Source organism: Lissotriton vulgaris, chromosome 6, assembly GCF_964263255.1.
Source record: "Lissotriton vulgaris chromosome 6, aLisVul1.2, whole genome shotgun sequence".
In the NCBI taxonomy this organism is placed as follows: Eukaryota; Metazoa; Chordata; class Amphibia; order Caudata; family Salamandridae; genus Lissotriton; species Lissotriton vulgaris.
The window spans coordinates 582,896,242-582,909,078 of record NC_141694.1 but is presented as its reverse complement, the minus strand read 5'-3'; the positions used below and the strand labels follow the sequence as shown (position 1 = coordinate 582,909,078).

The window sequence follows — 12,837 nt, the reverse complement described above, 5'->3', positions numbered from 1 at the left end:
CTTGTCTACAGAGTGCCTCAGCCCCACCCTCTTCAATGCATACGATGATCCCTCTGGCCAACATAATCTGCGCACACATCTAGAACCAATCCTACCTAGATGAGACACCACTCCTACGCTCCTTCTCGGGCAACACCCCAAGCTTAAGAAACAAGTTCACCACTTCCTCTCTTCTTGAATTCTGCAAGAAGATGAAGACCTGGCTTTTCAACAAGCCAACCTACCATAGACAGTCCTAGGCACACACACCTGCTCCCTTGCAGGTGCAGGTGATAGTACTCTTTACAAATACACATAACATACCATCACCCTTGGAGAGCCACATCACAGTTTCAAAGCACTTGTGGTTCTTGAACTTTTTTACTGGGGTTCTGGGGTATAGGGACCTCTAGTGGTTTATCATATGCCAGCAGTAAAAGCATAATACAATTGAAAGAAAGTCTTTGGGATACAGGTTAGTAATTCAGTGCTTTATTCACAATGTTGGTATGGCAGAACAAGCTTCCACAGTATAATAAATGAAACAGAATGTTGGTATTTCCCCCATTGACATGTAATTCGTACTATTCCCATTTATTTCAACGGCGTTTCAGTGTGAAGTATACTGATGTTCTGACACACTGACAAAGTCAGTAAATGCTGTTTTGTCTGACAGCATGCTGCAGTCACAGTAAGGAGTAACTCAATGCACCAATCACCAAAGGCATAATATAAAGGCAATGGTACAATGTATCCATCAAAGAAATGCCATGGACTTGATTGACAGTCCATTCAAGTAATGCCTAACAGGAAAAAACAGGCATGCTAGTGACTGGAGGAGGCTGACTCCTAAGCCCACTCTTTCTGCCTAATTCTTCATTTTTTCCAAAACAATTTGACAGATGTCATTAGAGACATCTAAAAGGGAGAGTTTTGCCTTATTAAGTACATAGCCTGTGAGGTTTTTTTGATATCATGTGCTCTATAAACCTTAAAATGCTCTCTTCTTTCCTGTGTGCGAAAGGGCATATACCGTTGTCCATCTGAGACAGGAGCCCTCTACCATTGGTAGCTTCAGGCAGTTCATAAAGAATAGTGACATGAAGTGAGGATAGTTTATGGGCCTCTCAATATTTAGTCTTTTATTTTGATTGATTCTGCCCATCAGCATTATTGGGAGCACTTACCAAAACCTTAACTTGTTTTAAGATTAAATATCTAAGTTGAGATAATGTAGTTCTTTACTTTAAGGCGATACTTTAATTTTCGGAAAACCTTTTAAGAACCAGCAGATTGGTGCTCCTCAATTACTAGGGGAAAACAGCAGCTTAAACATGAACCATAATTACTCCAACCTTACTTACGTTTAAGTGTATATAAATTTCATTTAGAAAGAAAAGCCTGTTGCATCATCTGTAACAATATTGAAAAAACACAGGTTGCACACTTTGCTGTGTGGAAGCCTTGCATTTAACATAGAATGCTACATAGGGTACCACCCAGAATGAATGCTGTTCAACATCACAGGATATAACATCATAAAAACGTCTCAGGAGCCTGTGGGAGAATGTCCAAGAGGTAACGGGTGTGGAAAGAGAGGAGTGTATTTTGGGATCCCCAAATGAAGTCTTCATAGCAAGTAGAACCCCATAAACGCAATAATGGGAACCAGACCTCACATAAAGTCTTTCTAATACTCACTTCTAGCATCTAGGCAGAATATCAAGCAGACCAGACAATGAGCTTCTCTTACCAAAAAGCAAGATCATCATGATGGATTCGTTTTAGCAGTCTTCACTATATGATCCTTTTGGTGTTTGAGAAACTCGTGATTAGCATTAAGATGAGAGGATATGTGCAGCTTCCCATCTTGTTTATGAAATTACTTGTCTCACACAGAGTTCTGGTACCCATACACTGCTCAGAGATAAAGCCACACTGGAGCTCCCAGGTCATCCTGTTGCGTTGGTATCTTCCCATCCCCAGTTAAATTTTTTCAGCTGGCCTTAAATTCTTCCAAAAAATGTCTATAGTTTAATTAGTTATTCTCAAAATGTTCATTCATAATTAGTACAGCCTTTTTAGTGTGTAGGTGGCATGTGAGGAATTGTATTGATTACTAGGGGAAAGAGGACTCCGTCTTGATCTGAAACTAAGCTCCCACAAAGCAATCTAGTTCCTAAAAAGTAAACGCAGAATTCTTGAGGAATCCTGGATTTACACTTAGTAGCTTTGGATCAAGCAACAGGAATCTTCGGAGTGCATGTAAAATATTTTAGCTCCACCGAAATAGTATTAAAGTAAATTAAAAATATGATATATGAATGTTTAAAGAAAATTCAGAAATCATCCATAAAAAATAATGTAGTATGGAAATGTTTGGTATGGGCGAGCAAGTGCTAGTTGCCTTTTCAGACTTACTGTAATGTAGCGACGGTCAAGTAAAGACTCGCAGTTCCCCCAGTGAACAATTTCACCTTCTGACTTAATTTGCAAGATGAAAGTCGAAATCTGTTGTTGTGGGCAAGGGATTGACCTGTACGTGAAGGGAGGTTTACTAGGTCGGGCCCCTTGTTTCCAATGTTCTGTTAAAAACCTAGAACATTGGCTCAAAGTTCTCTGAGCAGGGCAAACTTGGAAAATGTAACCAACGATCTACGAGAGGTAGACTTCCACATGTCAAAATAGTTGCCTGACATATCTGATAAAGATTTCTAGCCACAGATTTCTTACCTTAGAATTTAACCAAGCATCAGACTGGATCTGGAAGATTTCGAGCAGTGTCCCTGCATGTTGGTGGGTGACGGTGTTCAGTTCTGCGTCTGCAGCGGAAATTACGTGCTCGTTACCAATGCAGGCCCTACCTCTGTGCGTTGACGTCAGTTCTTTCCTTTCCATGCGAGGTAGCTCTGGTCTGGTCTTAGCTACCACTCAGTCATTTTTTGACTGGTCTTTTTCGAGTTTTTGTTGACTCATTTTGAGATTTTTCATCTCCTGGTGTGAGGCTGTCACCAAAGAAACCGGCTGATTTCAAAACATGCATGGCATTTCATAGGCAAATGTATGCAACAGCCCTTCACTTGGTATGTTTGTGGTGCCTGGAGCCACACTCCAGGCACCACGTGCCTCCAAGGGGTGTGAGAACTACCGCACCCTGCACCCCCAAGGCACTGATAGAGCAATCCCTCAAACTCCTCACTGGCCGACGTTTGTCAACTCTAATGCTGGAGGTCCCATTCGCTTGGGAGGTCCCAGGGACCATTCACGGGGCTCCTCCCGATGTTTGTCGCATTCAAAGTCATCGGGGAAGTCCTACAAACACAAGAAGTTGAAGAAGTCCAAATGCCCTTCAACTTCACTGGGTCCCCCAAAGTCATCTAACAAGATGAGGGAGTGTTGCCACTCCAGGCCCCATAAGTCGACAATGCCTGAGCCAGGGTTCGCTCCGCGCTTCTCCACTTTTGCTAGAGAGACCGCTGCCCAGCTAAAATAATTTTATGAGGCCATACACCTCATCTTTGTGCCGGCTGACCCATCTGGAGCGCCTTTGGCCCCATTGGCATGGGAGAGACCTCTACTGGGACCACGCCGGCTGGTTCAACCTCAGTGCCAGTTGGGCCCCAGGGATCCCTCGCTGGATCCAGAGCAAAGCCAGTGATCAGACCACTCTAGTTCCAATGCACCTAGGCAGCACAATCTCCATTGTCATTCCCAACTCCGACACAGAACAGGATGGGGGTCATCTGACGCTGACTGAGGACATTCGTCTCCATGGACCCTTATGGAGACGAACCAGCTGAAGAATAGGACAACTTGTATGAGGAACTGGGTGAGGCCAGTATGTTGGACACCTCACATGACAATCGCCTGGTTTTCCCTCCTACTGTGGCTACAGAAGAGGGATCCTCATTTGCAATGGTGGTATGCAGGGCAGCTGTGGTCGTGGATCTTGACCGACCCTCAGTGGCACAGGAGACTGTCTTGATGGAAGTGCTTCCGCCTGGACTCACCCCCTCAAAACCCTTACTCCCATTCAATGAAGACTTAAGGATGTCCTACTTGTGGCCTGGTCCAAGCCCTGCACAGGGGCTCCTGTGAATAGGAGAATTGCCTAAATTACAATAAATACTCCAATTACACTCTATTTTCAAGACCAGTTCTCGAATAGTGTGTTTTATGAAAAATGAAAAAAAGGCTAATGTGGTATGGAAAAAGCACCTAGCCACCTAGGGAAACGGGGATCATGCTAATTATGTCCCTGCTGAGTAAGGGGAAAACAACCATCTTTTTAGTTACCCTCACACACCCTAGTGGTGTCATGCTTCATCATCGGGTCACCCGACCCCTAAAAATCGAGGTGGGCTCAACCACAGTGTTGGGTAGCTCTTTGTAAGATGAAGACAGGGGGACTTAAATATAAAAAACCTAAATCTGATCCCCAGTTTCCCTTTATTTTTGGGTCAGATCGGGTTATTAAAAAAATATAAAAAACGGGTCTTTTTGGATTCTAATGGTCCTAAGACCCTAGTGTGAGTGCCGACATGTTTCAGTCCAACAAGGGCTGTGAAGGTCCAGGACTTTCTTCAGGGCAAGTGTCAGATTCCCCGAAAGTGTGTGGGGAATTATAAGTAGGGAGTCCCTATCCTATTTGTTATTCAAGGGTAGAGTAGCTTCTCTTTGTTGGTGTGTGAGAGTATCTCTGTATTGCCAGGCTCCACCTGTAGGGCACAAGAGAAAATTACAGAGAAACATCAAATCATATATACATGATAAATATACAATTGATACATAGTGCATAATCCATACACATGCATGCTCTCTTCTGTGTGCATGCTTGATGAGTGGAGTATTTGGATCCCACCCGATCTGGACATCAGGGACATGATTAGCATGATCCCCGTTTCCCTAGGTGGCTAGGTGCTTTTTCCATACCACATTAGCCTTTTTTTCATTTTTCATAAAACACACTATTCGAGAACTGGTCTTGAAAATAGAGTGTAATTGGAGTATTTGTTGTGATTTAGGTCTCGTGAGGAGGATATACTCCAGTCTCCTTCCTCTCAAAATCCTCCTGACCACTGGTGAACTTATCAGTGATCCCTTGTGTAATAGGATAATTGCCTGCCGCCATCGCCCAGCTGCTAGGGATCTCAGCTACCTTACTTAGCACAATATCCCAGATGGTGGAGCTTTGAGGTCCAAACCTCCTCATCCCGTATCCTCCCTGTTGTCTTCTCTATCACTGCACCTTCAGTAAGAGAATGTCCTCTTGCACCAGCCTGGCACTGCGGTTGGTGAACACCAGATGCCTATTGGGCCGTTATTCCCATACACTATAGCATTCTTTGCACAAGTGCTTCCTTCGGTCCATACTTTCCTAGGCTGTTGCCTATTGGAGTGATGCAGCAAAGCTGATGTGGACTTAACATGACCGACTCGCTGCGCAGAGCATTTTTATCATATGTGGTCTTGAAGCACCACACCTGGCTGAGGAAATCTGGCTTTTCAGGGGATGTCCAAGCTTCCGTCAACGACATGCCTTTGATGGCTGTCACCTTTTTTAAGACAAGGCGGATTCAGCGCTGGAGCACTTCATGGACAGCAGGGCTGCGGCCAGGTCCTTGGGCAGGTTCTCTTGACCAACAGAGCCACAGAGCCATAGAGGAGGGTGCCTGCATCAGAAGTAAGTTGTGGTTGTTATTCCCACTATTTTCTGGTGCCAAAGAAGGACAGTGGACTTCGCCCTATCCTTCTCAACCTCTTCTGGAAAAAAGAGAATTTCAAAATGCTCACCCAAGTTTTGGCTGCCATAGACCCGGGAAACTGGATGGTTGTGTCGGACTTGTATATTTACACATCCCTTTCCTGCTGGCCCACCAACACAATCTGTGGTTCACGGTGGACCGAGAGCACTTTCAATTTGCTGCTCTATCTTTCAGCCTTACCAGCATCTCCCGGGTGTTCACCAAGGTGATGGTCACAGCTCACCTGTGGAGATGGGGGAGTTCAGTTTTCCCCTACCATGATGATTGTCTATTGAAGGCAGACTAGCCCCAAGCAGTTTTCACAACCTTCAAACTACAGTGAACCTCCTGCATTTGCTGGGGTTCACTATCAACACGCCAAAGTCGCACCTGACTTGCACTAAGATGCTCCCTTTCATCCGAACTGTTCTAGACCCAGTGCAGTTTCATATCCATCCTCCAGAGTGGCAAGTCCAGGATATTCAGACTATGATTCTATTGTTTCAGCCTCTCACTTGGAATTCAGTGAGACCAACTCTGAGGCTGTTTGGCCTCATGGCCTCCTGTATCCTGCTGGTGACACGTGACAGCTGGCATATGGGGGCTCTGCAGTATGATCTGAAGGCCCACTGAGAGCAGCATCAAGGGAATCTCTCCGACATGGTCCAGAACTCTGAGGGAACTGAAAAAGGCCTGCAGTGGTGGCTAAAGAAACGCATCCGAATCAGTCACATACCCCTCACAGTTCCCCAACCATATTTAACGGTAGTGACAGATGCGTAACTCCTGGGCTGTGGCAGCCATCTGCGGAGAAGTGAAGATTGGAGGACTCTGGTCTCCGACCTCCTTAGAAACCTGCTGGAGCTTTGGATGCTTCGCTTGGCTTTAAAAGCCTTTATGACTTGGTTCAAGAGAAGGCTGGTGCAGACATTCACAGACAACACCACTACCATGTGGTATTGTAACAAACCGGGTTGGTTGGGGTCGTAGACCCTGTGTCAAGAGGGCCTGCGCCTCTGGCCATGGTTGGAACATCAGGGCATTTCCCTGGTGGTTCAGCATTTGGTGGGATCTCTGACTGCCAGAGCCGACAAACTCAGCCAGAGATGCCTAGCAGATCACAAATGGCATCTCCAATAGGAGGTTGTGCAAGGTCTCTTTCAGCAGTGGGGGTAGCCTTGATTAGATCTGTTCACCAAGAACGCACAATGTCAGCCTCTGAGATACTTTTCGTCTTGAATGTAGCTCCGGTCTCCTGTACACCTTTCTGCAAATACCACACCTGTCCAGAATTCTCAAGAAGATCCGGAACGGCCAGGCCCAAGTTATTCTTGTGGCTCCAAATTGGGCACAGAGATTCTGGTATCCTGAGCTGTGTTACATGACCATCGGTCTTTCACATAGGCCGCCTATTCAGGAGGATATTCTGTCACAGCCGCAGGGCAGGGCTATGCACCCAGATCTGCACACCCTCTACCTGCATATGTGGAGATTGAGCTGCGACAGTTGACAGCGTTCGAACTTTTGCCTAAAGTCTGTGATGTTATTCTGGCAGCCAGGCGTCCGTGCACCAAGTCGATATACGCCTGCCATTGGGATAAATTTGTGCCATGGAGTACTTCCTACAACATTGAACCCCTTTTTGCACCTTTATCCAAGGTTCTTTTGTTTGCCCCATATTTGGCACAGCAGGGCTCTGCTACTGGCACTTTCAGTGGGCAAGGGGTATCTTTCTGTAATCTCTGTATTCCTGCAATTGCAGGGCCAACCATCTCTTTTCAGATTGTCTGTCCTTAAAGGTCTGCAGCACATATTCCCCCAATTCCATTTATCATGCCTCAGTGGGACTTCAACATTGTTCTCACTCCCTGATGTGTACACCATTCAAACCTTTGCCCTCTTCGGCAGCTGATCATTAAAACCGTCTTTTTGGTGGCCATTACATTTGCCAGGAGGATCAGTGAATTGCAGGCCCTCTCTTCAGCGTCACTGCACCTCCTTTTACCTGGACAAACTGGTCATCCGGACAAGTGACTCCTTCCTTCCGAAGGTTGTTACTCTCTTCCACGTATGCCGGAGATTACCCGGCATATCTTCTTTGCTCTGCCTCATCGCACCGAGGAGGAGGAGATACTCCACCGTTTGGACCCAAAAAGAGCGTTGTCGTTCTACCTTGATCGCACAAAAGACTTCCCAGTGGATAATCAACTCTTCATGGGTTATGTCAGAGCCAAAAGATGGAAGGCTGTGCAGAAGCGGATCAACTCACAATGGATTGTCTTTTGCATTAAGATCTGCTATGCAATGGCCAAGAAACAGCCCCATGATGGCTTGCGCGCTCATTCTACCCGATCCTAGGCCGCGACCTCTGCATTAGCTTGCAGCATTCCTCTCCTGGATATCTCTCAGGCGGTGACGTGGACATCACTACACATGCTCACAAAACATTACTGCCTGGAAATTCAGGTCCGTCGCAATGGGTCCTTTGTTCGTTCTGTCCTACATGACTCTTTGGTCTAATCAGGTTCTCCGTCCCACCGTTTGGAAGGTATTGCTTGGATATCTATTCTAAGGAAAAGAATCTGCAGCTAGAAGTCTCTTTCAGATGAACAAGTTACTTTCGATAACGCCTTATCTGGTAGAGACTCTGGCTGCAGATTCCTTACTGACCCCCCCCCCCCCCCCCCCCCCCCCCCCATTCTCCCTGTTCTGTGAACCGGTTAAGGTTTGACACCCCTTTCAGGACCTTATTCTTTTTCACACCAGTTTCCTGGCGTGGCAAGTTGTGAAAGTAACTGATGTCAGTGCGCTGAGAAGGTATTTTGCATGTGATTTCTGATGCAGAGCTGAATGACGCCACCTACCAGCACACAGGGGTACTGCTTGAAAATCTTCATGATCCAGTTTGACGCAGGGGATATTCTAAGTTAAGGAATCTGCGGCTAGATAGAGTCTACCAGATAAGGCTTTACTGAAAATAAGTAACTTGTACTTTAGCACTGCAGCTATAGCTGCATTTATATCGGTCTGCTTGGCAGACCTTTTGCTATATTTTAGTCACACGAGTGGGTGGTGTATCGACCACACTATATCCCACATTTGGATATTCAACCTTTCAGTTTTTTCATGGTTTTTCTGTAGACTAACCTAAAAATCCATGTGCTAATTGGAATTTGCCTAGCACCATGTTTTAACTTTAGAATACATACGGTGATATACTGTAATAGCAGCCTCTCAATCTCCAGAGTTCCAAATATGCCATTCATCTCTCAAACAAATGATAGAGCTGTGCACAAAGTATTTCCTATAAGTCTGCCAAAACACATACAGTATTTCTTCAATTTCATTCTACTCTTCAATGGCTCCAATAATACTGAAAAACAGCTGGGACACAGAGGGCAAGTCTCCTTCATATTTACTTCACCATCTTTGGGGCTGATTATTATCAGTTCAATTTTTAACCCAATATATATTTTTACCACAGACTTGATAAACTGAGAAGAGAAATTAAAACTTATTAAAACTAATCTAACTTAAGTCCAGCATTGCAGTTGAAATGGTTTTCTGTCTTCAACAATTCAGTGACCTTTAGAGTATTATCCGCTTTGGCATACTCAATTGCATCAATTTAATATTGCATATTAGATGCCATCAGGTGTTTAAAGGCAGTGGAACTGCTTGTTAGAAGTCGAAGGATAGTTCTTGACAGGTGATTTGATTAACTTCGCCTAAAAAAGTTTCAACAGTATTTTGGAAGTTTTGGGGTTCAGGGTTAGTGATTCCTGGTTGTTATTGACAGCACTCACTTGCATTTTGAAACTAATATTGGCCAACAGTACTTTGAAAACACTATGCTATTCCAGCCATATGTGTGCTTGGAGCAGTGTTCACTTTGTATTAAAACAAAGTGCCAACCCCTAAAACCTTTCTAGGCTGTATGCTACCAGCCGTTACTGTTCCTCTGTTAAAAAATTCTATCATTTGAAAAGAGGTTTGAAAAGCATAGATATAGACGTGTAATAGAACCTAGGTAGGAATTTTTACAATTCGGTCTGGCTATAGATTGCTTCTAGGGGCTTCGTCACAGGTGCCCCTTTATTTCTGATGGGGGGCCATTGGTCACTCTTGCCACTGGACCCATCCGTAGCAGTCACTGGTAATGAGGCCCCATGAGTTTAGCACAAAATACTTCTTGTATGGTTGGTCAATTACAAGTGATGACAGCATAGTAGGTTTGCTACTTTGGTTTAATACTAGCAAGCATGCCGCATATTAGTATGGACCACTGATGTACCCTTGAAAGGATGGTATATATGGTGCATGGATATCCGTCTAAATATGGTAGGCTATGAAGACCATGGATGGACTCTTTGTAGCCCATACAACAGACCATCATTGATGCTGTGTGGTCTTGTGCCGTGGTTGTCAGGTCTTGGCTTTCTTGACATATTTTTCATACTTTCATCCAGTGCAACGCAGCAAGCTACCTTGCTGCGCTGCATGAAAGGGAAAGGGCAGGAATGCGTGTATTTAACATCATATGGCGCATTCCCGTCCTTTCCGTGCACTGGGGCACTATTGGCTGCCCAGCACGAACACAGGTAACCTTATGCCATGGTTCAAGGGTGCCTGCGTTGTAAGCAGCATTGTTTTTGTGCAGGAGGTCCGCCTTCCAGCACAAAAACACTCCTGAGATGCCTTATCTCTTTATGTGATTCAGAATACAGCGCACATACGAAGAGGGAAAAACAAAGAGAAATAAACATATTTCTCCCCGTTACGGCACCCCTAGGGAAGCGTAGCTTTTTAACGCATTCGCAGCTCTACCACTAAAGGCAAATCTGGGAATGCGCCAAAATCCATCGGTGGATGTGTGGGGACACCCACGCTCCGCCAATAGATAGCCCCCCTGGGGCAGAGTACCATAAGGCAGCAATTTTCGTTGCCTTGTGTTACTCCAGATTTATCAAGCCATGCAGGGCCACTCAAGGTGGGCTTGTGTGGCTTGATAAATCGGACTTTAGTACTGCGTTGCCTTTTCAACACCCCCACCCCCCCTTGCGTGGCGCAAGGGCAATGCCAGGCTATGATAAATATGCTCCTTGATGACCATGTTGACATTTTGATATAACACAACCTGCTGTACTATTCCTTTGTCACATGCAGATCTTTTTTTGCATATGATATGAAGTGTACACTGTGTATATGTAACTTATTTTTATTTAAAAAACAATAAGAATGGAAAAAACGATTAGAAATCAGTGACTGTGGCTGCAATTGATTCAATATAGATTTACCAGTCCCTTTTTTGTGTTGTTATTAAGCCTTGTATTTAATGTCGACGCACGTAAAATACATGGCTGATTCTAAACCCTGTTTTTGTCTCGTAGCAGGTGCAGAAAGAAGCCACTTCAGTTCCATCCTGGATTTAACCAATTGAAAGACGGTTGGATTGCATTATTGCACATCTGCTGTGTTCTGATAGCTACTCAAAACGAGGAACTTTAGACTTTCATATTGTATATTTACTGTAAATACCTGTAAAATCGAATGCTGAATGTTCTTGTTTCAACAAAAAATAAAATGTAAATGTCCTAAAAATACTTTCTTTGTGTGCTTTGAAATAACTGAGCATGCAGAAAAAATTAAACCTGGAATCATTTCAAATTGTTTTAGACGAATCCAATTGATTTTGAAATTGAAGTGTTTTTAGAAGTATGTTTTTGTTAGGAGTTATTTCAAATGTAGCATTGTTCTCAGTACCGTCCTTAATAAGGATCATTACATCTTATGTCGTAATAATGAGCCTGGCTAGTAAAGTGGCTAGTTGTAAAACGTACTTGGTCTTTTTGAAAAAGGATAACCATTAAGATGTGCACAGTAGGTATCAATGCGGTGTTTTTAGCTCTCCCAGGCTATTCGTATTGAGCGCTGTTACACTAGTTAGAATTTTAGCAGGTATACTGGCTTTCCATTTTCACGTGCAGGATAAGATCTGTGGATGTTTCCCAGCACAAAACGTTACTAAAGACATAGTAATGTTTTCTTTCTCAATTTCCTCATTTGCATTATCTGGCGGGCCAGCTTTCATTTCTACTCTTCAACTTGCTCACGTTTGCATTGCCATCTCCCTCTCTGCTGATTTTTAAAATGCAGTGATTGACTCTCTTATGTTCTTTTTAGTTTTGTGTGAAACCTCTTTTTAATGTATTATTGTAAGAATCCAGATCCAGTCAAATAATGCCAGGAGACTAAAAGGGATACCACAGTTATGTTTCAAGATGATTAACAAAAATGTGAAAACATTATGAGAGATATTCACTTCTGCACACCACATGTCAACGAGTATCATGCCAATTATTCAAACAAACACATAGAACGTCCATTGTTATAGTGTATGTAGTAGTCATTACGGTGACCCCCCCCCCCCCAACATAAAAAGATAAACAAAAACATTGTTAATTAGTCACTGAATCCGTTTGGAACCCAAGACACCCACATTCACACAATGCAGCCACATGGCCATCTTCAAAAGGCCTGTTCTATCATGATTGGCCATCATTCTCAATTACTGAATTTCATCTTCTCTTTGGAGGGCCAAGAACAACCTGAATGGACCTCGTGTGTCTTTGGATCTGGAGAGGATGGGTCAAACTCCATGAATGTGTTGAGTTGTTTTTGGCAATATGGTGCATCCAGTCTGATTCCAAAGGGGATGGGGGTGTATGGGAGGGAAGGGCCATAAGGCCTGGGGTGCCTCTCCCTGTGTGAAACCTTCATTGATTCGGTGTCAGATAATACAAACTAGAAGATGATTTCTATTGAATGCAGGTGTTTCATGGTAACGACATCTTTGGCGAGTAGCTGACAATATACTTTTTAAGAATGAGTCTTCTTTTTAAGCCTTTCACATCTTGTTTTTTACAGTGAGAATATGATTAGCCCATCAAGCTTCTCCACCACACAGTACAGCATGAGGACCTGGCTTGGCAGTTCGAGCTGAACTGCTCTCATGAGGCACAGGGTCTAGAATGATTTGCATATGGCCAGGTCTAAACTGGGTTGGCATGGTGAGCAAAAGAATGATGGATTTAACCCAGATCTCTTGACTGCG

At 44.1% G+C, this 12,837-nt stretch overlaps 1 protein-coding gene across 12 annotated transcripts in view; it reads left to right on the top strand.

Annotated features, from left to right (window-relative positions):
• The window catches only part of SNX14 (sorting nexin 14), a 1,106,650-nt gene extending 1,095,326 nt beyond the window's left edge, over window positions 1–11,324 (top strand). For 8 of the 12 annotated variants that reach the window (XM_086926583.1, XM_086926582.1, XM_086926579.1 and 5 more), the window contains one exon: window positions 11,114–11,324. In XM_086926583.1, the coding sequence (XP_086782709.1) occupies window positions 11,114–11,155 (42 nt within the window). In that variant the 3' untranslated portion in view covers window positions 11,156–11,324. The remainder of the gene's footprint in view (window positions 1–11,113) is intronic. The other 4 variants (XM_086926585.1, XM_086926577.1, XM_086926575.1 and 1 more) reach the window with 1 other exon arrangement.
• Window positions 11,325–12,837: the final 1,513 nt, after the last annotated feature.